At 43.1% G+C, this 26,379-nt stretch overlaps 1 protein-coding gene across 1 annotated transcript in view; it reads right to left on the reverse strand.

The window, feature by feature from the left end:
* Nucleotides 1-18,785: 18,785 nt before the first annotated feature.
* Nucleotides 18,786-26,379, reverse strand: part of ELL2 (elongation factor for RNA polymerase II 2) — a 79,902-nt gene continuing 72,308 nt past the window's right edge. The window contains exons 10-12 of the mRNA XM_075541299.1: nt 23,576-23,747; nt 20,529-20,573; nt 18,786-20,432 (exon numbers count right to left, since the gene is read on the reverse strand). Of these exons, the coding sequence (XP_075397414.1) occupies nt 20,316-20,432; nt 20,529-20,573; nt 23,576-23,747 (334 nt within the window). The 3' untranslated portion in view covers nt 18,786-20,315. The remainder of the gene's footprint in view (nt 20,433-20,528; nt 20,574-23,575; nt 23,748-26,379) is intronic.

Below are 26,379 nucleotides of genomic sequence, written 5' to 3' on the forward strand. Positions count from 1 at the left end.
ATCCAGTGGTGGTGGAAGCATCTCAGCGCTGCCATGAGTCTCCACATGACTCCTCCAGCTCCAGACTTCTGGTTCCGTCAGCGGAGCTCCATCTGGCTACCATCAGGAATGTCTCTCAGGGAATGCCTGTGTCCCACCTCCGGGAAGGAAGACTGGAGTTTCCAGAATCTTCAGAAGAAGGCCATGCCCACACAGAGGCCTCATTGTCTGTGATCTGATTGACAGGCAAGACTCCACCCCTTCGCAAGTTGACAGATTATGTAACTGTCACAGCACAGAAATTAAAAAAGCTAGACTTTTTCTTATAAAGAAGCATGGGGTCAACCTCACCTCTGGCACATTTAACATGAATTATCCATTGATTTCTGTATATTAAAATGTGTTCTGAAATGTTTCCTGCAGAATTTGAATATGAACAATTTAGATATTTAAAATATAGGGGAAGTTTGCTATGGGTCTTACATGTTTTCCACTCTAAATTGCCCTCACACCTTCCATTTATGTCCTTTTAAAATTTCTATGTTTTATTCTACACTCTTGTCAAACTGTGTTTGGCTTTGCAGTGCCCACCCTGTAGCCTCCGTGTATGTTGCACAGTCTCCCAGACCACCAAGAGAAAGCTGCTGCCTTCGAATTGATTCTGACTCACTGTGACACTACAGGATAGAGAAGACCTTCCCCCTTTGGGTGTCCAAACCATGAATCGTTTAAAGGCTACAGCATGAGTGGCGTGTTTGAACCATTGACCTTTTGACTGGCAGCTCAATGTGTAAACAATTAGCCACCATGAGTCCATGTATGCTTTCCTCGGAAGTTCCTTAGTATCTAATTCTTTTTCAAACATTCCTTGCCTTTTTAAAATATTACCTTGTAATTTGTGGATCCGAATTCTCCTCATATTTAAAAGTAGGATGATAAATGAATAAATTAGTGTAACGTAATAGCTGAAAATACAGCGGAGCAACCATATCTCAGAACCTACAGCTGATATGAGCTATCCAATGCGATTTTCAGAATCAGTGCCGAAACGACACCAAGAACAGTCCTAAAAACCATGACACCAAGAAAAAATATTTTGTTGTTGGGATGTGTTGTGAATCCAAGTAAAATGAAATCACTGACATCTTCAATCTTTTCTCCATTTATCGTGATGTCATCTATTTGTCCAGTAGTAAAGGTACTTGTGTTCTTGACTTTGAGTGGTCATCCACACTGAAGGCTGCAGTCTTTGATCGTCATCAGCAAGTGCTTCAAACCCGCCTCACTTTCAGCAAGTAAAGTTGTGTTACCTGCACATTGCAGGCTGTTAATAAGCTTTCCTCCAATCCTGTTGCCAGGTGCTTCATATAATCCAGATTATTTGCTCAACGCACAGATTCGATAAGTGTAATGAAAGGATACAAGGCTGGCACACACTTTTCCTGATTTTAAACCTTGTCTTGTTAGAAGAACTTCCTCTTGTTCCATGTACACGCCCTGAATGAACACAAGAAAGTATTCTGTGATCCACCCAGCTAGATGCTTTTGAGCAGCCAATAAAACAGAAGCAAATCTGTTCTAGTCCTCTCTGCTTTCAGCCAAGTTTCATCTGATGCAAGCAATGATCTCTCCCATGCCACATTCTTTTCTGAATCTGACTTGAATATTTGGCTCTTTAAAAGGCTTTACTCCTGTGGAGTTGTTCCCACTCACAGCACCCTTCCTTAGAGGGCAGGGTTGAACTGCCCATAGCAGTTCCCAGACCCTAACGCTTGACAGTCGTCGAAAGGGACAGGCGGTTTCAAACTGCTGATCTTCGGGTTAGCAGCCTGATGAGCGACCACTGTGCCCCAGGGCTTCCCCACTTATTGGGCAGCTGCTTGTTTTCCCTGCTGCAGTGCTTGGTGCGTGATCTCAGCACAAGTGTACTTGCAGGAGATATTAGTGATGTTTTTGATAAGTTCTGCTTTCTGTTAGGTCCCCTGGTTATAAATATGGATGTCTTTCAGTTAGTGAGCCAGGTAGCTCTCTTCCAAATTTCTTGGCATAGACTATCCAGTGCTTCCAGTGTTTCATCATCTTGTTGAAACAGTTCATTTGATATTCTGTCCATTCCTGGAGCTTTGCATTTTGCTAATGCCTTTGGTTGTAGCTCGAATGTTGTCCTTCACTGTACCATTGGGCAATGATCAGATGCCACCTCTTTTAAAAATATTTTTTATTTATTTTTATTCATCATTTTATTGGGGGGGCTCTTACAAATCTTTTAACAATCCATCATTCAATTGTATGAAGCGTGCTTGTACACAAGTTGCCATCAACATTTCCAAAACATTTTCTTTCTACTTGAGCCCTTGGTATCAGATTCCCATTTTCCCCTCCCTCCCCCCACTCTCTCACCTTCGTTAATCCTTGATCAATATATATTCTTATTTGTTATTTAATTTTCTACACTGTCCATTGTCTCCCTTCACCCACATTTGTTATTCGCCCCCCCTTGGGGGGCTATATATCCAACCATGTGATGGGCTCCCTCTTTCTCCCCCTTCCCCCCCACTCCCCACCCTGACCCTGCCCTCATGGTACTCATGTTGTACTTGTCCTTTTGTGCTTGACTAACTTTGTTTAGGATAATTTCCTCTAATTCTTCCCATGAGACAATGTGCATTGACCAATTCGTTTGGGTACCAATTCTTTTCTCTTGTAAGAGATCCATGGAGAGGGACCTTCTACCGCCAAAGGAGAGGAGCTGGGAGTGGAGTGCACCCTGAACCCCACGTCCGTCCCTGCACTGAGAACCCTCCACTCCAGGGACGACTGATGTCAAGACTCCTGGAGATCTCCCAGGGTCGGAGAGCTCCAAGCAATGCCAAGTCCAAAGCTGTTGAAAGGAGACAAGGAAGGGTCTTTCCCCATAGTAGAGAGAGAAAGCCTTCCCTGAGAGCCAGTACATTGAATTTGGACCTTAGGCATTCAACCTCTGAAAGACTGCGTCTGTGGTATTTCTGCATAGCAACACTAGATAGCTAAGGCACCCACTATCCAACTGTATCCCCTCAAGTTAGCAGATTGACGGTGGTAATTTCCCAAAGTCCCCTAAGCTACAGGCGGAATCCCTGGGGACATCAATGGTTCATGACTATTAGCTGAAAGGTTGGAGATCGGAGGTCCCCAAGAAACACCTGCCAACAAAGGTGTGCTTTGTATTTTCTGCTTCCAGAAAAGCAAGCCAGTAAAACCCTGAGGAGGACTGTTCTACTCTGACACATAACCAAGGTAACTCAATGTCAAGGACATAGGTGATGTTGCTATGTTGCTAGCTTTCTGCCCCAGCAGGCTGAAGGTCTGTTACTAGAGACAGAGACAAGCTGACCCAAAGAGAGGCCCTGCCAGCCCCCTGAGAGACGGAAGCAGTTCAGGAGAGAGTGCAAGCACCCAGTGTGGGTTTGTTTGCATAACTGCCTCGAAAAACCAGGGCGAGATGGCAAGAGGCTGTTGGCTCTCAGAGTAATGCAGGCCTCTACTGAAAAGAGGAGGACATTTAAAATGCATTTAATTACAGATGCATTTCAGAGTTCTGACTATCAAGTAAGACTGGATTAATTGACTTAAGATTTCCTGAAGTTTGCCCCACATTAAAAGGGGCCTGGAGGGATAGCAGGACCCGCAGTGGTTTCATCCCTGAGGGACGGGAGAGGAGCCACCAATGGGTTTGTTGGCACCAAGTCAGCACTGAGCCAGATGCTTTCAGGTGTTGCTCCCCCAGCAAGGCCAAAACCTTGATGTAATGGTCACTTAACCTTGCTACATAGGAATGGCCCACATGAGCACACATGGCTTCCCTGCATCACAGACGGGTACATTCTGAGCTCCAGACGGCAGGACTCCGTGTTCTTGCCCCTCAACACCACAAAGCATTTTCAACCCTGCTCTCCAAGCTGGTCAGCCTTTGCTGGCAGGTCCTCAGTCGGTCGGTCGGTTCTTCTCATTGGAAAGACTCGTTATCATTAACTGAAAACAGAAGAAGATGGTCAGATATGTGTGTTCACAGGAGGGAGCAGCCTGGCAGCCAAAGTTCATTCAAGGGAGGAGAGTGAGCAGCCAGGAGGGAGGAGCAGCTGGGGGAGGTAATTGGCCATCACAGCAGGAGCGTCGTCCTTAACAGAGGAGGGCAAGGGGGAGGCTGGGTGTGAAGAAGGCAGCTTTGCCATCAGTCCCCAGTGTCCCTTAACAGTTCTTATCAGCTGCAGAGTTCTACAGCTCAGGTGGCCAGGAGGCCCCTGGAGGCCCTGGCACTCCCTTGACAGGGCTGGCTTCCATGAACTCCATCCTTGAGAGGAGGAGGAAGAGGAGGAGGAGGAGGAGGAGGAGGAGGAGGAGGAGAAAGAGGAAGAGGAGGAGGAAGAGGAAGAGGAGGAGGAGGAAATGGTTACTTGGGGAATCACTTTCACAGCAGGCGAATTTCCCAAAGCATCGCCCCCATCATGAACCCTGTCAGCCCCTCTAGTCATGAGGTGGGAAAACTTCCTTACAAACCTCTCCCTTGTGAAGATCACAGAAGAGGAAAATGAACAGAGGTTAGCACAAGTTTGGAACAAACGCGTCAGCACTAAGCAAGCTACTGAGAGCCATGATGAGAAGCTAACACCCTGGAAGACACTCACAGAAACCTTCTTTCATAGAGAATTGTGGGGCATAACCTCTGAAGTGTGTCGTTTGGGAACTCAATGACTCGTGTGCAGACATACAAATTCACCCAATAGGCTTGTATAGTTTGGGTTGGCTGCTTATCAGTTTTATGGCTACAAAACTCTCCATTTCCAAATAAAAGGGTGGAAAGAAGTAAGTGAACAAGGAGACCACACAGAGAAAATGTACTCGTTGCTGGTACCACGCTGATCTTTGTGTCTTCACAACACCTCTACGAGGAGGCGATTGTGGAGGGCTTTCTAAACTTGGCCATGGCCTACAGCATGTGAGCGGTGGGGCACACCCCGGATTCTAGGCCCCGATGTTGAGCTCAGCTTGATGCTCTGGATGGCTCTGCTCCACGCCTGGTGGCGCTTCTCTCTCCCCAGCCCGATAATTTGAGTTCCTAGCTACCTTGTAGGAGCATTCAAGACCCTGGGGTCACACCCTGCTCTGTCATAGGCTGTCACTTAAGCATCTTTATTTCATCACCAACAAAATGAAGGCAGTTGGTTTGGGTTGGATGCTCTTGATGGGCTCTATCATTATGGAAGTCCTTTTAAAACATTTTAATTGTTATTGACACATTGACATATAATCCATGACGCATCGACATATGATCATGCAATACTTTAAACATATTGAAAAGAGTGCAATCATCACTACAGTTTTAAAATAATTTCTTCTTTCTTATACTCATTATTAGCTCCCTATTCAGCCCCAACCCCAAGAAACTGTTAATCCAGTTACTGTCTCTATAGAATCACCTATCCTTGATTTCATATAAAGAAAACCATACAACAGACTTAAAACAAAACAAAAAACAATAACAAAATAAAGCCATAGAAAAACTTCCCCTGAAAAGTATACATCTAACTTTCTGAGGAGTTACCAATCATTTCCCAGAAACACTTTTACTTAAACTTGCTTACACAACATCAATGGAAGAGTCCCAATTTCTCCACATTTCTGGCAACACTTGTTATTGTGGGTCTTCTGCACTAGCAGTTATGAAGTGACAGTGCATAGTAGTCTTTTCACACATCATACAACTAACCATTCAATTATATGAAGGTCCGTGCCATCAATTTCAGCACACTTCCTTTTCATACTCATTGTTTCGCTATTTCCCCATCCTCCTCTGCCACGCTTCTATCCAGTTACTGTCTCTACGTGCCTGCCAATCCTGGATTTCTTATGCAGAAAATCATACAAGGTACAATCATACAAAATCATACAACGCAAACAACACGAAAACAAACAATGACTGGCAAACACGGAGAAACCTCAAGGAGAGCGCAGAAAACATGGAAAACAGAACTATCTTTCAAAGGGATGGAAAGGGAGAAGAAGTGACAGGGTATTACCTGTTCACCCATCGTCATCTTTGCAGTGCTCTCTGCGACATTAGGGTTATTCTTCTCCTCCGAGGATGGTCACTGGACATTAACCCACGTGTGTATTGTGCGAATGAATTGCGGGATTTCACTGTCATTCACACTCTTTTGCAAACAGGGTGTTCACAATTTAAGCTCTGAGACTATTTCCTCCTTCAGATTTGGGTTTTATTATTTACAGTTCTGGAATCACCCGGGGTGGTGTGCTTCTTCCATAGGGACTTAGTTGATGCCTCACTTAGATGGCTGTTTGTGAAAGGACAAGCTTTTAAGACCCCAGACACTCTTCTTTCCAATAGTCGGGCATCATCTTGTTTCTTCCCCACACTTTGCTGTAGCACTCATATCTTCAGGGAACGCTTTATGAAGGTGAGCAATTGAGCAGGGTCATGTCATAAGAACTAACTGTTCTAACATTGGGGCTAGAAGTAAGTCTGAGCCCCAAATCCATTCATATACCTATAGTTTATATATGTCTCAGGTTCCTTTTAGAGACATGATTGTAAATCTTAATGTTCTTCAATAATTCTCAAAGTGTCTACCACTTGCCAGTAAAAATACATGTTGATGGCGGAAGGACCTTGGGCCTCTACTCAAACACTCCCTCAATGCATGAATACCTTCTTTTATTAAATTGGAACTCTATGATGCTCACTCTCCCGACACAACAGCTGGAGCCAAAGTGGGTGAACAAGTAAATGTGGTGAAGAAAGCTGATAGTGCCCGGCTATCAAAAGAGATAGTGACTGGGGTCTTAAAGGCTTGAAGATAAACAAGCGGCCATCTAGCTCAGAAGCAACAAAGTGCAAATGGAAGAACACACCAGCCTGTGTGATCGAGTGGTCCCAAAGGGATCAGTTACCAGGCATCAAAGAACAAAAAATCATATCATTGACTGCACACCTCCATGATAGGATCGCTGAAGACAAATGGGTGCATAAGCAAATGTGGTGAAGAAAGCTGATGGTGCCCGGCTATCAAAAGAGATAGTGTCTGGGGTCTTAAAGGCTTGAAGGTGAACAAGCGGCCATCTAGCTCAGAAGCAAATAAGCCCACATGGAAGAAGCACACCGGCCAGTGCGATCACGAGGTGCCCAAGGGACCAGGTATAAGGCATCATGCAAAAAAAAAAAGATATAAGTGTGTGTATGCATGTGTATATATGTGTATATGTATATATATGTATATGTATATATATCATATTAAATGAAGGGGGAAGTGCAGAGTGGAGACCCAAGGCCCAAGTGTACACCAATGGAGATCCCCTCATAGAGGGGTTTAGGAGAGGAGATGGGTTAATTAGGGTGTGAGGTAGTATCGATGAAGAACACAGCTTTCCCCCGGATCCTGGATGCTTCCTCCCCCCAACTACCATGGTCCGAATTCTACCTTGCAGGGCTGGATAGGACAGAGGCTGTACACTGGTGCATATGAGGGTTGGAGGTACAGGGAATCCAGAGTGGATGATACCTTCAGGACCAAAGGTGTGAGGGATGATGCTGGGAGAGTGGAGGGTGAGTGGGTTGGAAAGGGGGAACTGATTACAAGGATCCACATGTGACCTCTTCCCTGGGAGAGGGACAGCAGAGAAGGGGGGAAGGGAGACTCCGGATAGGGCAAGATATGACAAAACAACGATGTACAAATTACCAAGGGCATATGAGGGAGGGGGGAATGGGGAGGGGGGGGGAAAGAGGACCTGATGCAAGGGGCTTAAGTGGAGAGCAAATGCCTTGAGAATGATTGGGGCAGGGACTGTATGGATGTGCTTTATACAATTGATGTATGTATATGTATGGATTGTGGTAAGAGTTGTATGAGTCCCTAATAAAATGTAAAAGAAGAAAAGAGAAAAAAATGATTAGGACAAAGACTGTACAGATGTGCTTTATACAATTGATGTATGTATATGCATGAACTGTGAAAAGAATTGTATGAACCCCAATAAATTGTTAAAATTAAAAAAAAAAGAAAATGATTAGGGCAAAGAATGTACAGATGAGCTTTATACAATTGATGTATGTATATGTATGGATTGTGATAAGAGTTGTATGAGCCCCTAATAAAACGTTTAAAAAAAAATACATGTTGAGTTGAAAGAATCATCAGGGTATATGTATTCTGACAAAGATGGAAACATGATGCGCAGTATTATTTAGACTGATGTCCTCCATTATGGCCTTGAAACGCGAGAGAAAAGCTACTGTAAACCAATTGATCAGAAAATGAATCAGAGTCCCTCTGCATGCTATGCTTCATAATGAATGTAACTTTTGGACCATTGCATGTTCCAAACCAGAAGTTTCAATGTCAATATTTGACAGAGACATCTCCTGGAAAGAAGGTGTTTAATTAGCTAGTAATGGAAAAAGGATTTTCAAGTTAAGTAAATCTGCTTTGTGCAAGGTGGTAATGAATTTCTAGATCGTGACCTTGAACAAAGCAGCAAGGCACAGGAACCTGAACTGATAAAGCAGATTCTTGCAGAAATCCAAATCCTCTGGCTATATGAATCTTGCAACTGACACATGTGGATAGTCTGCTTCATACATTCCTTCAATACAATTTTTAGCACTTTCTATATACCAGACACTGTGGGTGGCACAGTGGGCTACACATTGGGCTGCTAGCCACAAGGTCAGCAGCTCGAAACCCAACAGGTGCTCTTCAGGACAAAGATGAGGCTTTTCACTTCCCTCGAGTTATAGTTTCAGAGACCCACACGGGCAGTTCTACCCTGTCCTATAGGCTTGCTACTAGTCAGGATTGACTAGATGTGTGTGTGTGTGTGTGTGTGTGTGTGTGTGTAAGTAATCTAGGAGCTGGAAACACATGTGGAACTATTAGGTTTCTCCAGCAAAAAAAACCCCAACAAACCCGGTCCTTGGCTTCACACAAGAAAGAATTCACGCAAAAGCCTGGCTTGTGATCCAAGTGGGTTTTGTAAAGGACAGAAGTTTCAGGTTTTACTGTCACTGAACATCGGCATTGCACACCACACATGGTAGCCTGAGGCCAGAGAGAGAAACTGAGGCAGCACAGAGAAGCAGCTGAAGGGCTGGGTGGTCTCGAGGTCTAGGTATTGAGGGTCTTCGGCGGGGAGGCATGGTCAAAGGTATTGGTTGACCCCATTGGCTGAATTAAGCCCAGCTGGTCTAGTTTGGGCCCACCTGGGTCTACCACCTACCTGGCTGGGGCTTGGCTTTGGAGCATCCCCAGTTAGTCTTTATGGCTGGCTAAGGCGGGGGGCTCAAGACATGGAGACGGACACCCCTGGGTCCCTGTCTATTAACAGAACTTCTTAAATAAATAATGCAAACAGTGTTTAATCATGATTGTGATTAAGGATATGTATGCCATTAAAGAAAGCATTTTACAGGGCGATCTGAGTTAGTCTGGGAAGTTAGGGAAGGCTTCCTGGAGAAAATTATATTTACGCTGAGATTTTGAGTTAGCTAAGTGAGGGCCTGGTTGGGCAGGATTTTCAGAGAGCACAGCATGTGCCCTCAGGACAGGTGGACAGGGGGATTGGGAGCACGAAGGAAGGTCTGTGACTAGGGTGCACAGTGACTTGGCATCCGATGAGACTCACGAACCAGCATTGCTACCTGCCTCCACCATAGTGGAATTCTATACGCCCCTTCGGAGTGCAGGGCGCACGTAGAGCGGCAGTCAGACATCCCACCAGAAGACCCAGCTCCACAACTCCAACACAGGGGTGGCATTTCCATGGGCTTGCTTTTAGGAAACGGTTAGAGTTCGTAGACCTATATGTGGAATTCTTATTGTTCATCTACAAATGAGCACATTGTGCCAAGGACCTTATTCCAGAGTAAGTAAAACCAGCCTGTCCAGCCCAGTTGAAGCAGGCAGGCAAGAGTTGAAAATGATACATCTCCATCACTACATGCAGTAGAAGCATTGACCCTGAACATGAGGATGAAGCAATCAGATTCCAGAGCTACTTACTGCCACTGCCAGCCTTCCATCTGAATCTTAGGTAAAACCAGTAGAATACGCACATGTAGGCATAACCACCACCCTACCGCGCCTGCAAACAAACAAATAAACCCACTGCCATCAAGTTCATTCTGAACTCAGTGGCCTTCTATACTATAGAGGTTTCTGAGGCTATAAGCCTCACGGGAACAAATAGCCTTATCTTTCTCTGTGGAGCTGCTGGTGGGTCTGAACCACCAACCTTGTGGTTAGCTGCCCCACGTTTAGCCTACAGTGCCAGTGGGTCAAGTGTACAGCACCCGATAAAACAAATTTTATGCACTCTTCCTTGTAACCTACCCTGAAACCTCAAGTGTTTGCCTTTTCCCTCCTATCCTGAAAAAGAGTGTTCCCACAAGCTCTACTGCATTCAGCAGACAGTCTATGTGGTGGAGTGTTTACCCCAAAGTCAGAGGTTCAAACACACCAGCTGCTTTGCATAAGAAGGTCAGGCTATCTGTTTCTGTAAAGATTTACTGCTTTGAAAAAGAAAAAACAAGGTTTACTGCTTTGTAAACCCTTCTCATGGTAACATTGTAGGACAGGGTAAAACTGCCCTGTAGATTTCCAAGACTGTAACATTAAAAAGAAGTTTTATTGACATACAATTCACATATCATACAATTTAATAGTTTAATATTAAAAAGAGTTGTATAATCATCACCACAATTTTAGAACACTTTCTTCATGTCATCAGCTCATTTCCCCCCAACCTCCCCTGCCATACCAATAAGAAACCATTAATCTAGTTACTGTCTCTGTGGGTTTACCTACAGTTCATATACTGAAAACACTTTAGGGGAGTAAGAAATTCCGTCTTTCTACTGAGGAGCAGCTGGTGGTTTTGAACTTGTGATTAGCAGCCCAAAATGTAACCACTTTACCACCAGGCCTGGAAACAATTCAGTTTGAGTTCTGAAACGATATCGGGCTGCTAGCTAGTGATATAATATATATACATATATATATACCCACACTATATATGTATATAATTTACATTATATAAACCCTCAACTCACTGCCATTGAGTCAATGCTGACTCAAAGAGACCCACTGTTGGTTTCTGAGACTGCAACTCTTTATGGGAGTAGAAAGCCCAGTCTTTCTCCTGAGCAGCTGCTGGTGGTTTTGAACTGCTGAACCATGAGGATTGCAGTCCAACTCATAACCATTACATCACCATGGTTCCTATATATTATATAGGGCTGCTATATGTATGTGCGCATATATATATGTGTATGAGGGGTACCCCATAAAAAAACCGGAATTGTGCTGGGTGGAGTAGCTTTCATAGTGTGACGTTTCCCCACTAGGGGAGTATCACAACTCACTCTGAGTTGGTGAACTCAGTTGTGTCACCTGGGAAGGTTCTCTCTGGTCACAGTGAATTTTTTCGTAAAAGCAGTTTCCCTCGAATCTTGTTTTCTGTGATGGTTGATTTAAGAGAACAGTGTGTGGCTGTGAAGTTTTGTTTCCTGCTAGGGAAAAATATCTCAGAAACTGTTGTGACATTGAACACGGCTTTCAAGGACAGTGCTATGGGAAAAACTCAAGTGTATGAGTGATTTCTTCATTTCAAAAAAAGGTGAAACTTCGATTGATCACAAACCTGACTGTGGATGTCTGTCAACTTCCCAAATAGACAAAAATGTGGATTCATAGTACATTTGGTCTTCGTTACACCAGGTCAGACTGTTAATCAAACTTTCTATTCAGAGGTTCTGAAAAGTTTGCATAACAGTACAAAACGAAAAAGGCCTAATTTATGGCAGACAGGGAACTAATTTTGCCTCCATGACAATGTACCTGCTTAGGCAGCCATCTCAGTGTGCCAATTTTTGGTTTTAAAAAAAGCATGCCTCTCTTGCCCCAAGCAACTGATTCACCTCCACTTGACTTCTTTTTGTTTCCACAAATGCAGAGGGAGGGACTTGAAAGGACAACAATTTGAAGACAGAGAAGAGGTGAAGAAAAAAATGAGGGAGGTGCTGTCAGCCATCCAAACAGATGAGTTTAAAAATATGTTTCCAAGAATGGAATCACAGCTTTGACAAATGTAATGGAGAATGCTTTGAAGGGGATAAAGTTGCTTTGTAGAAAATTTTAAATGCATAGCTTTGAAAATAAAAATTCCAGGTTCTTTTGGGGACCCTTCGTACATGTATCATATAAAATCACCTTGACAGCAGTGGGTTGAGAGTTTAAAGAGCCATCTTCCACGGAACTCCCAAATACTTTGCAAAAATTCAACCTCTTCCAACCCACGCACTGCTCTCCAGTTGGTTCTCAAAAAGACCATAGATCGTGAGACGGTAACTCTCCCGTGAAGCTGCCAGCCTTTTCTTTCTCCCAAGGAGCAGCTGGTGGGTTCAAATCACCAACCTTGTGCTTAGCAGTCCAAATCCTAATCCATAGAACCACCAGGACGATCAAGAAACCTATTTTCACCTTAGAGTTGAGGCAAGGGAGTCCAGTTAAAAGGCATGTACCATCCGCAGTATCCAGTGGGGAAGGACTGGAGAGGGGACTGACACCATCCCATCAGGAACTGTCCATCCCGCGATTCCTCGGAAACCAAACCGGTGCCCAGTCCCTGCTGGCACTCCTCCCATGCATTTAATATGGATGCTCCATTGAAGCTTCTCTCTGCCTGTTATTCCTTTGGGAGACTTTGACGGGGGGGTAAATGAAGAGTCAGCTAGGAAAATGTCCCAATTCAGACCTAAGAAGCTAGCCTTCTTTGGACATGAAGGATAGAGCTGTGGATTACAAGACTGCACCCTCCTCTCCTGCCCTTTGCTAGACTGTTTATAGTGGGAAAGAAAGGGGCTATGGGTCAGGGAAAGAGAGACCCTTAAGAACTGACGTTTTCTCAAAAAGCATTTGATCCTCCATGCAAATTCATTAGATTATTTCTGACATAATGAAGTCACTGAGAGTAATCACTAGATACCCTGCCTTTAGACTTGCCTAGCCTTCACTGTCACTAGACCTAAGCCTCAGTGAGGGTTAGTCTCTGACATAGGTACAAGCACATGAGGGGCTCTATGGAGAAAAGGTCAAGAATGGGGTGTGACTGACAAATTTCTTCAGATCTCTAAACCTCAGTTTATTCACCTGAAAAATGGGCTATTCACCTATAGAACAGGGTGATGGTGAAGAGATCCGAGCTAAAGCATGCGAAGTGTGTGCCATGCAGCAAACTCTCAGTAAATGGTGTCTCAGTTACCAAGTGTTGCTGTACAGCAGTATCACACTTTGATGGCTTTAAAAATCAGACATTTTCAGTTTGCTGTTGTTCTTGCTAAGATTGCCCAAAGTAGAAAAAGAAAGGGGATATGGGATGGACAAAAGATATCTTTTAGCATTATGGACACTGTCTCAAACAAACAAACAAAAGAGTTGGTTTTGACTTACAGCAACCCTCTGCACAACAGAACTGGACACTGCCCAGTCGTGTGCTGAGCCCATTGCCGCAGTCACTGCCAAGGGCCTTCCTCTGCACAACAGAACTGGACACTGCCCAGTTGTGCGCTGAGCCCATTGCTGCAGTCACTGCCAAGGGCCTTCCTCTGCACCGCCCCTCTGCTTTCCCAAGGGTGATGCCCTTCTCCAGGGACTGGTCTCCTGACATGTCCAAAGGATGAGAGACGAGGTCTTGCCATCCTTGCCTCTCAGGAGCGTTCTGGATGCACTTCTTCCGTGACAGATTTTTGGTTCTTTTTCCCTTTTAGAAGGTTGGCAGTCTGAATCCAGAGCATCAGTTCTACGGGAAGGCTGCCTCTGTTGGTTCTGGAGGAAGGTCCTATCTCGGCAAGGCTCCCCTTAAGATCCACATGTGTCATGGGCTCAATCTCCTCCTGGGTCTAGAAGGCTCTCGGCACAGACGCCTCAGGTCCAAAGGGTGTATTCTCTTCTTGCTGCTTCTTTCTGGCGGTAGGCAGATCCTCCATGTCGGCTCGCTTATTTAATCACTTCCACGCCGCTTACTTACTTAATCACTTTCCATTATTACAAGAGGTTGTAAAAGAGACTTATATTTTAAAAGAGATTGTTTCAAGATACAACCTAATCCTGTAGATTGTACTATGCCTCACTAACATAACGGAGCCCTCGTGGCGCAGTGGCTTACTCATTTGAGCTGCTAACCACAAGGTCGACACTTTGATCCCACCAGCAGTTCCTTGGGAGAAAGAGGAAGCTGCTTGTTGCCCGTGCCTTTGCTCTTCAGCTTCTGCTTCCTACTTCTTTCTAGACTCATGACCCCCCCCATCTCTTGTGCTTCTTAAGCTAGTCTGGCGTCTACCCTGCGTTGGGCACGTGTTACAAAGTTCTTTAAGTCAACTGCTAAGTGCCTGAAGGCACTCCACCCTGCTGAGAAGCCTCCTTCCTGAAGGTGCTATGTAGGCTGGTGCTGTGCTGTCTTGTGTCATTCTCATGATTCTGTTGCCACTGTTTCTCTATTGCTGCTTCTCGATGTCCGTGCAATCTCTAAAGGGTTACAGCTCTCATTTCCATCTGAGCTCTCATTAGAATTGTTTTTGACATCCACAATTCCACCAGGTCTTTTCAGGGCAATCTAGACTTTTACTATTGTTGCTAGCTACTGTTGAGTTGGTCCCGACTAACAGTGACCCCATATACAATAGAATGAAACATTGCCTAGTCCTGTTGCATCCTCACAATTGTTGTCACTGTCGTCACTGTGTCCAGCCATCTGGCGGAGGCTCTTCCTCTTGTCTGTCCCACTACTTTACCAAACATAATGTCCTTTTACTGGGATTGGTCTCCCTGACAGCATGACCAAAGTACATGTGACAAAGTCTTGTTGTCCTCCTCTAAGGAACATCTTGGCTGTACTTCTTCCAAGATAGATCTGAGAAGTCTCATAATGCTTTTTTGTAACACATTATGGCTGTATTTCCTCCCTGACAGATATTTGTTCTTTTGGCAATCTATGGTACCACCAAAATTCTTCATCAGCACCATAATTTGATTTTTCTTTGGTATTCCTTACTCAGTGTTCAAGTTTCAAATGGATACGAGGCAATTGAAAATACCTGGCTTAGGGAAGGCACAACTTTGATTTCAAAGTGACATCTTTACTATTGTACAATTAAACTTCATAAAACTCATCTAGCCTGTACTCATGACTCAACTCCAAAACTGGTTTCACATTTTGGACACCTGTTCGAGCAGCCAGAAGAAAGATGAGGCTTTTATTCCTGTAAAGAATTAGTCTTGGGAATCTACAGGGGAAGTTCTACCTTGGCTTATAAGGCTACTCTGAGTTGGAACTGATTCTATGGCAGTGAGTTGTTTTTTTGTTTTTTGTTTTGGGTGGGGGGGGGGAGGTTGGTGAGAGCAGTACCCAACTCCTGGTACCAAATTCTTAGTTATGTAGTGCTGCTTTAACAGCAATAAACTGGATGGTTTTAAAATATGGAAATTTATATTCTCATAATTTAGAAGTGCATATTCAGAGAGCTGACTCTAAGGGAAGGCTTCTTTCTGGAGAAAGGTCCTTCTCTCCTTTGAATATCTGTAGGTCTAGCATTCCTTGGAAAACCTGGGACTAGCAGGTTCTTAGAACAGGAATCCCAGGTGAGATAGTTTATTGTGCCAGCCTGGCCGATAAACACAAGTGGGATTAATTGAAGGGCGGAGAGATAAATGGCTTGGTGAACCTCACCTTTCTTCTCTTGCTCTTTAATCATTGGACCAGTATGCGGCTGCCTTGCTTGTTCTGTTCCTCAGTTTAAAGGGTACACTACCTGTTGGACGCCTAGCCTGTGGACTGTGTCGCTTTAAGTTGAGGTCCCTTTAAGACCACACAATTAAAATGTACATCTCTGGAGCTGGGGACTGTGGCTGACGGTCGGTGGCTTGCCTTGCTGTTTGCTGCCTGTGCTGGGTTAGCCTGGCTCTCTCTACAGAGGACTTCCTGACGGCCCTCAAGACTTGAAGGATTGCCAGTGTCTCACAACTCTCTCACGGGAGTGAGTCTCACTGAGCCATTTGTACGGCTTTATAATCTAACTGTTCATTTCTTGTGTTATATCTATTATATATATATATATAACTATAAGCAATCTGGTTTTATCTCTCTAGACAACCCTGCCTAACATACCAGGTCCAAAGGATGCACCCTGCTTCTGGATCTTCTTTGGTGATAGTTTTGTCCTACCATCTCTACTTGCTGGTATATTCTTTTGGAATTTGACTTAAGTCTACTTAATCCTGTACATTGTACCCTGTCTCATTAACATGGCTTCATTAAAATCATAGGATTAAATTGTCAGGTTAGCATTTATAACAAATAGGGTAATTGCATCACGAAACAAAGGCTCACTGCATAATTGTGAGAATCATGGTGAGATTTTTGGGGGTGTACAATTCAATCCATAATAAATGGTAACTGTGATTAGTGTTCTCTTTGTCAATATGGGCTCTACAAGGCATGGCCCACACTGAGGAAACCTGCAGGGTCCAGGAGTAAATACTCTGGTTCTTACTGTCTAGAGTCACTGAAAATCAATGTCTCTGTCCTAGGAAGGTCATTTATTTTATGGACCAGAGAACACTTTGTTGTGTAGTTGTTTTCTTCTTCTAAAGACAATATTAAGTGACTTCAAATAAAACAAAGGAAAAACAAGTGCCAGGATTGCAAAGTTAACATATTTATTGAACCAAAATTGGTGTAGAACATTAGAGGCCACCATGCTGCTGAGCTCAGTAGCAACTGAAAAGCCTCTGTGATATTTCACCTTCCAGAGCCCTAACATGGTTCAGGTGGAACTAGCATGGTTTGGGTCAAACATCTGAGAACTGAAAAACAGCATAGATGTTATATATATTTTTAAACATTTGAAAATAGGGATGTGCCTCACAGCCTTCTTTTCAGGTTACAAAGAACACTGATAAGATCTTCTGTTGACTTCCTTTAGTAGTGTTAGTTAATATCCTCTCCAAAACATATTGGCTACACTTTCCCCCTATGAGGTACACCTAAGAAGTAACAAATAGCAAGAGCTTCCAAGGTTGCAAAGGCATATGCTGAGGAGACATGACTCAACACTCACGCAGCCAGCAAGACATGAAGCGCCTACAGTTCCAACCAAGTTCCGGGAGCAAAGAAAGGCAACCAAAGCAAAGCAAGGGAAAGGCGACCGACCAGTGTCTGAACTGATGAGTCACTTTCGTTTATATCTCAGTTCAATGCTTTGCTCCAATATAGGAGCATGTATTTGTTTTACACCATAAAGTGAAATATTCTGAGAGAAAAGAGAAATTCCTGTAAAGGTAGTAAGTTTAATCAGAAAAAAAATACTGACTTTTTATAACCAATACATGTAGCAATGATATACATAGGCTATCTCAATTGCTTTCATGAGAGCAAGGAGGGAACCCCTAACGCTACGGATTAAATCTTAACCCCACTAAAAATTTAAAATAAGTAGATGAAAGAGGAAATTAAATTCCCACTTAAAACACAAAATCATATCAGATAGTCAATGGCCTTTTGTTTTAAACAGCGGTTCCCTCAATCTGCAGTTAATTTATGGGTGGCAGTGAAATCTTCCAGGGTGCCTCAAATGATTTCGTGTGAAATGTGATGAAAACGAATACAACTTGTTCTCTAATCTTGATGATACTGGTTTAGTTTACTGTTTGCCACAGGAAGTGATACTAAGTGGTGTCCATTCCTGCAGCAAACACGAGAGAATCTCAAAAACGTGCAGCAGGAGATGATGGCTAATCGTAGTTTAATAGGCCCATGCCCCTCGCAAGGGGGTGCAACCTCCAGTAACAGCAGGGTGGGGGTTTACAATTCTCGAACATGAAATGCCTCTGCCCAGTGTAGACAAGCAACATCTGAATTAAGATTTTTACAGGTAGGTGGTCAAGTCAATGAGTGAGCAAGGCTGCGTTCCCATAAATCATCTTGAGTTTCCCTTGCTTATCTAACTTGTAAAGCAGAAGATGTGCTAACAAGGGGGCAGGAGTTTCAAGGGCTTGTTTCTGAAAAGACTGGGTTGGCAGGGAAACAACTTGAGGGAATGTTTCACTTCAGGAAAATGGGGAAAATGATTTTATCTGCTGACAGGGATGGATGGTCCCCACCCTAGCCTGGAGCTGGGAAAGGCCGCAACAAAGCTAACAGTTGGACCTCAGCTCAAGACCGAACGACCTAAAGATTTTCAGCTGCAGAACTTAAACCGGAAGGTACAAGTGGCCAAGCACCTTGCTTTAGGGAAACTGCTTACAGCAAACAGCAGCAAATAATCTTTGATTTAAAAGTGACGCTGTCCAAGTTTATTATCTATAAACGGATTCCTCCGGAGACTCCACTGTCACGATGTGAAGACCACACTTACCCCTCATCAGTGTTTCTTGTCAATGTTTTTGGATAAAACTTTCAGCTCAGCCAACGTTTAACACTAATTGTACCAATTCTGATATAAAAGGGAGAGCACCAGGGATTTCAATGTTGAAATGAATATAATTTTCTAGCAAGTCTATGCTTGATAGAAATAAAATTGTATCTGTAAAGTGTTATAGAGTTACTGTAGTGCAAAGGGTCTCGCTCAGTCTTTCACTGTGTAAACTTCTGCAGTATATCTGATCCTTCCAGTTAATGTTTTCAGAAGAATGCCAAAGAGAGTTAATTACATGTCCTCTCAGGGTTTCTAGACACAAACATTTTCTGTTTACAGTGACACACGACCAAGTTATTTATTTATTTTGGGGGGATGCTGGAGACAAACATCTTTATTAAAGATACTACCAAAATTTTGGCAAACATTTCAAAACAGATTTGTAAACATAATGCTTCCCTTTTCAAATGGCACCACTTTGAAAAGACAATACGCTGAGACAACACAACCTGAATCATTAGTTCAGAACCTTTACATAACTTATGTTCCACATGATAAAACAAGTGATGGTTTAAATCAAAGTCAACAGATAAACTCCATGAGAGTTTGTGCTGTTTTGATGAATCACAGTATGTTATGGTTAAATATATCTTCTCTTTGTTTATATTCCTGGCACCCAGGAGGAACAACAACAAAAAATCTTTAAATATACATTTCATGTAGGCAATAGCTTCTTTGCATATCTCTCTTCAAAAAAATACTTTATAGCAGTATATAAATAGGTCGCCTACATGTTTGATTTTATAATTTTGCCCCAAAACTATAGATCTGTTTCATTTTCATATCGCTTTTTGCCCAACATTAATAAAGCTGACAAACTGTTGAAATGGAAATGCTTTTGTCTTCCATAATAGAAGTAGCAATTTGACAAAAAAAAAAAAACCCACAAAAAACAAAACCAAAAAGAAAAAAAGAAGTGAAAGAAAAACCCTACAGTAACACTCGTCAGTTGTTGAACCTGAGCGTCTGGCCTACTTCAGAGTAGCAGCTTTTCCCCTTCAGGCATGCGCACATCCATACAACCTCCGCACACACACGGTCCCAGTACACGCTTCCAGACGCTGGTAGGCCACAGGGTGCTTCCCATTGCTCTAACCGAGTGGGAAGCAGTGTAGATAATTATTAACCACACTATGTACACAACTAGCGAACACCTTAAGGCAACAATTGCAATGGGGGTTAACTTGCAGGGTGGATTTTCTGTTCTACATCAAGTGAGTCTGTATACACACGTGTATGTATGTCTGAATACATACACATACTCATATACCTGTCTATTTTTTAACCCTCCAAAACAATGCTTAAAAGTTTTTTTTTGTATTGTGCAAATTTCTAAAGGTTCTACCCATTTAAGGCAAAAGTTTGCATTAAGAAAGGTCAGAAAATAGGCATGTGTTTCCCCAAAGCATTTCATCTTGCACAGTGTTGTGTTGTTTTTAAACACACACAACTTTAGAGTGTGGACATTGGATCCCCAATATCTTAAAAAAATCATTTCTAATGATAAATACAAGTTTTTGAGGAAAAAATATTGATTTGAAATATAGACACTGGATCCCCAATATCTAAAAATGTATTTCTATTGGCAAACACAAATCTTGAGACTGAAAAAAAGACAAAAACAAAACAAAACAGAAAAAGCAGCTTCAAAAATGCAGAGAAGCAGAGTAAAAGGAAAAACAGTAACTCAAGTTTATATATCTTGAAACTTTCAACAGGCAAAGTTTCATCTCGAGACTCTTAGGGCAACTCATTTGGAGCTTTAAATAAATAAGCTTAAGTTTATTCACATCTTCTGGTCCACGCAGAACTTCTAGCGCCATGACTCTGCTTGCTGTTGGTCAAATTCACCTATTAGTCTTTTGATGTGAGCCAGCTTGTTGTGAAGATACTCGCATCGGTATTTTTCTTCATGGTAATTGGGACTAGACTGTAGATGAGAGAAAAAAAGTAAGAAATTAGGTTGTAGAATTTATAACATTTCTCGAGTAAAAGTAAAAAAAACCCTGATAGTGCTAACACTTACCTGCTTGATCTTCTTATATTCTTGTAAGACTTCTTCATGAACATTCTACAAAATAGAAAAGTAAGAAGCCAGAAGAGAAAATGATTACTACTATTATTTGGAGGGGGCAATAAAAATGACACACATTTGACCCATCACCTGTCTATCAGTCTGTTGAACGGTGGTGGCTTATACATTGCTGCGATGCTGGAAGTCATGCCACCAATATTTCAAATGAAAACAAAATACACACTAATCATAACCCCCCACCCCTGGGCATGGGGTGGGGGAGGACCAACAACAGAAACATGGGTGAAGGAAAACAGCAAATGGTCTAAGATATGAAAATAATTATTTATAAATTATCAAGGGTTTATGAGGGAGCGAGGGGGGGAAGGAAGGGAAAAAAAGAGGAGACGATACCAAGGGCTCAAGTAGAATGAAAATGTTTTGAAAGTGATGATGGCAACATATGTACAAATGTGCTTGATACTACAATTGATATATGGATTGTTATAAGAGCTGTAAAAGCCCCCAATAAAATGATTTATAAACAGTGACCCCCCCTTGAAAAAAATCAAACCAATCAAAACCAACTCACAGCTGAACCGATAAGCACTATCACGAAAAATGGAAAAAGGATTGAAGTTGCCAAGAATTTTATTTGACTTGAATCCACAATTAACACTCATGAAGTACCAGTCAAGAAATTGAATATATTGGGCAGCTTTGCTGCAAAAAAGCCCTTCCTTATGTATTGAAAAGGAGAGACATCACCTTGAGGACAAACCAAGTACACCTTGTGTACAACCTGAGTAATGGTATTTTCAATTGCTTCATATGAACACAAAAGAAGTGATGTCTTTGAATTATGGTGCTCGCTAAGAATATTGAATAATAAACACATCTATCCAGTCAGAGGGAGCCCGGGTAGCACAGTGGTTATGCACTGGGCTGCTAACCTCAGTCAGTAGTTCGAAACTACCAGCCACGCTGTGGGGGCAAGACTTCTAGTCCTGTAAAGAGTCACAGTCTCAGAAACCCACAGTGCGAGAGTGTGAGAGAGTACAGTTAGAATCATCCTCAGAAGAAGTACAGTCAAAATGCTCCTTAGAAGTGAGTCTGGTGACACTTCATCTCACAAACTTTGCACACACTATCAGGAGGACTCGTGGCGCCCGGGTGGTGTGGTGGTTATGCATTGGGCTGTGATTCACATGGTCAGCAGTTCGAAACCACCAGCAGGCTCCATAAGAGTAAGACTGGTCTTTCTACTCTTGTAAATGGTGAGTCTCGGAAAACCACAGGGGGTCATGATGCATCAGCATTGACTCGATGGCAGTGAGCGTGAGCATCAGGAGGAAATAAACCTCTTGCTTGATAAAGTGAGGGCCAGTGAAAAAGCAAGCCCCTCAAAAAAATGAATGGACACACCTGGCTGCAACAATGGGCTCCAAATGAGCAATGATGGCTGAGAATGGGGCAGGACAGGCGCTGCGGTACATGGAGTGGCTCTGAGTCTGAGCACCTCCAGGGCACCTAGCAGGGAGGGACACATGTGGCAAGGGCTGAGGAAGTACTGGTGGCAGGAATGTAAAGTCAGAGTTCTGTGGAGGTAATTTTACAAAAGCTATCAAAAAATTACAAACCTAAAATTGCTTCAGCAATTCTACGCAATCCAGATAGATGAGTTAAAATTACCTGTGCCCGAGGTTACTCCCTATAGTACTATTTGTAAAATAATAAAAACAAAATTAAGAAGAAAACTACCAAATCTAAAATACTATTATATTCCAAAAATTTCATTGCTTTTAAAGATGTACACCACTGTCTCACCCCCCCTTTAATGAAATAGCATAAAAAACTGCAGTTTAACGGAATGAAACCTACGATAGCGGTGCATCTTACTTAGATGTACTTACATAAGGCATATACACAAATGCACTGATTAAAAGTATGCGTTATTTAATTGTTATTAAAAACATTTAAATAACTGTACAAATCCTGACATGTAAAAAAAACTGACATGTACGTGTGCATATGCATATATATATTAATTCACCTAAACACAGTGAAACCATGGGGACAAACGGCTATTCCTCATGCCCCAAGCCCCAGGTGCTTCATAGACGTTTCCCTCGGTCCTGCCCAGCTCTGTGACTGCTCCATTTCATGGATGGGGGGTGTGAGGCAAAAAAGAGTCAAGTAACTTGCTCAAAATCACACGTGTATTAAATGACAGAGCCTGGGAATTAAGCCAGGCAGACTGGCTCCACAGCCTACTATTAACCACTCCGCAATTCTCAGAATTACATTTTGCTTTAAATGTACATAAACATATGTACTGGTAAACAAATGTATAGAGAAAAAAGAAACCAACCCAAACCACTATATCATTGCACCCGGAAATACCCATTCCTTGCTCAAGTTCTCTAATGCCCAAAAAACAGCTTGCTTAAAAACATCAAATCCCACTATGGCTGCTCCCAGGCTGTTCCTGTCACTGTTGGAAAACCCATCCTGTCTGAACAATGGTAGTGGACTGGATATGGCATCATCTGTGGCTGTAAAATGCAACAGAATTATCTGGCCAACAAACAGGGAGTCCCAGACTAACTAGTCAGGAGATAGGCCAACCACTTCAAGCAAGGGACTGAAAACAGATTACTATATATACTTGGGTATAAGCCGAGTTTTTATGCACATTTTTACTGGAGTTTTTGTGGTAAAATTAGGTGCCTCAGCTGATATTCCGGTTGGCTTATACTCGAGTATATACGGTAAGATCATTATCAACGTCAGCCTCAGGAGCTTGTGGAAAGACTTAAGCTTTTCTTCCTTTCAAACCCAAATCTTGTAGTACTAAGCTCCCTTTATGCCCATAGTCCATGTCTTCTCTATTCGATACCAGGAGGAAACAGCACAGCTTATTGGGGACAGTACCAGAACTAGAAGCACAAATCTGAGTTGGCAGTGGAACTAAATACTTTGGTGATTCCCAAGATGTACCTTTGGAAAGAAAGAAGGCAGAATGTGCATGTCAGAGCACTGAGGAACAAAGCACATACCTGATATTCTTTGGAGCCCGGGGCAAGGCGCTTCCGTTGCGCATCTAATTTGATAAATCTCCTAGCCACTGTCTCCATCCTGGCATGCAAGGCCCTATACTCCTCGTACTCAGCGTTGAAGTCGTCCTTGTAATGCTGGCGTTGCTCATAGGAAACTATAGCGATGTATTTTCTGTTTGCAGAGATTTAAGAGAAGAAAGATAAATGGAGAGTAGCTACAGAAGAATGACTGTATAAATCAAAATATTTAAAACAAGTATTTAGAAACAATACTCATAAATTAACACTAGTAGTTGATGCCTTTTGGCCAATGGCGTGTTGGCACGTCATCTGAAAAGGTACTGCTTCAAAGGTCTTCCATGTGAAATCACCACACGGGAGAGACAGAGCTTCCCCGAGGAAGGGGAAACATGCAAAGACATGGAATTCAAGTGCTTCTGTGTAAAAAACAAAGAACACTCGCAGAGATCTTGCTCATTAAACCTTCCTCAGTACACAATAATTCACCACCAAACTGACAGTAGCCCATCTGTTACGTCACCTGAGACAGGCCTCAGTCGGTGGTAAAACCCAGAGAATGCCACACAGTCACTAAGTGTTGAAGTCCAAGGTCCTCTTGGATTGGCTGCTCTACCAGGTCTGTCCTTTCAGACCTCCTGCTACCAGGAGTTTCTAATGAGGCTTAGCCCTAGTTTGGCTTCGTATATCATTTTCATCACATTTATGACTAGGCAAATATACACAATCAAGGAGAATTTTAAAAATGAGAAATAGCTGAGAAACAGAAAAAGGTGCATATTTTTCCTAGTTCCTTTTTAAAAACTTAAACAACATGCACAGGAAAGCCAGTGTTTGTGAGTTCAGCTTCAAAAGATGCTACACATCTGGGGTAAGGCGGGAAGACATCTAAGGCAGTGGTTCTCAACCTTCCTAATGCCGTGACCCTTTAATACAGTTCCTCATGTTGTGGTGACGCCCATCCATAAAATTATTTTCATTGCTACTTCAGAACTGTAATTTTGTTATGAACTGTAATGCAAATATCTGATATCCAGAATTATTTTCATTGCTACAAATTGAACATAATTACACATAATTAAAGCACAGTGATTAATCACAAAACAATATGTAATTATATATGAAATATTTATGCGTTTTCTGATGGTCTTAGGTGACCCTGCGAAAGGGCCGTTCTACCCCCAAAGGGGGTGCGACCCACAGGTTGAGGACTGCTGATCTAAGGGTTTGGTGAGTGAAGCTCTTTTCTCAGAGTGTCAGTTCACTGCGCGGGAAGACACTGAAGACCGCATTTTTAAAATGAAAATTAACTTAATATCCGTTAGTGGATTTGGAGGCTGGAATCATGTGGGGCTTGGCCTGTGTTTGCTGCCTTGGCCTGTGGTTTCCACACAGAAAGCAAAATTTCCTCGATTGTTCTTTTGTTTTTTCTGGGGGAAGTTTTGTTGCTTTTATTACCTAGCTAGCACGTTGGTTTGCATTTCAGGGGAGGCTCCTTTCCTTGGGGAAGGCACTGCATCCCGCTGTCAGGAAGCCCTCTCAGTGGCAGACTGCATCTCCAGGATCGTCCGAGCTTCTGTGGACTCCTGTGCTTTTCTTTCCCAAGGCCATTTTATTGGGACTAATACAGGCACTGCACCACTTCATAGCTCGCTCACGTCCGCAGTGCTCACAACTGCTACCACAGCCACTCACGTCCGCAGTGCTGACAACTGCTACCACAGTCAGTTTCCCATCATTCTCCTCCTCCCCGAACTCCTGGACAGCAGCCCCCCTCACCCCCTCCCCTCCACTGTACCCTCCGGGAGCCCTTATGCTACTTGTTGTCTCCACAAGGTCATCGATCGTGGGTTTCAAATACGGAAAAACACGTCACAATTCAACAGGGTCACCCCAGTGACAAAATACATCAGAGGTAGTCCCCAATATGAAAATTAAAACAAAAGAGAAAAAGATAAAATCGGGTCGTAGAAGCTTCGAAATGCTCCAAGAGTGTATTCTTTTTTATCGAAGAAATCTCAGAGGTCAGTTCTCTCCAGAATGTTTTGTATATAATCCTAACTTAAATTGCTGTACCACAGACGTCTAGTTGGAAATGTGAGAAAAGTGATGTAGTGAGCAAGCTTAATGTCCTTGTTAATATTGTTATTCATGCTGAGCTAGACAGGCTAGATTAGAGGTTAACTTCTCTAGGTGTCACCGAGACGGCGGGGCATGCAGATTTGCAGCTGCTCTGCTGTGGTCTTAGCTGGAAAGGGAACGCGGTCAACCTGGCAGCACCCCGGCCCTGCTGTACACAGGCTTGTCTCCATTCCACACTCGAGGCGGCCCGGGCAGAAGCATAAGCACAATAGCTGAACTGATCTTGGAACTCAGGCCTAATTTGTTATCTAGCACGGACTTAAGGTCCTCAGGGCGTGCAAATGGCTAAGTAACTGATGGTGGGGGTTCAAGCCCAGTCCAATGTGCCCTGGGAGTCAGCTGTGCTGGCAACCTGCTCTGAAAGATCCCGCCCAGGGGAGCCCTGAGCTCTGGATTACTCCCCACACGCGGGGTCTGTCCATCAAGGAGGAACCCAATAGATGGCAACTGACAACAGCAAAGAACATTCATCCCCCTTTCGGACAGTCATACCCAAGGCTGCATGGCCTCTCGGCCTTTTATTTAATTATCTTCTTAGGTGAAATGCCACACTTGCCAACAGGTACACTACTATGATAGGAGACGCTTGGGTTAGTGATACTTGTATTATAACTAAGAGCAGTTTACTGTCTTTAACAAAAGTT

Source organism: Tenrec ecaudatus, chromosome 2, assembly GCF_050624435.1.
Source record: "Tenrec ecaudatus isolate mTenEca1 chromosome 2, mTenEca1.hap1, whole genome shotgun sequence".
Classification (NCBI taxonomy): Eukaryota; Metazoa; Chordata; class Mammalia; order Afrosoricida; family Tenrecidae; genus Tenrec; species Tenrec ecaudatus.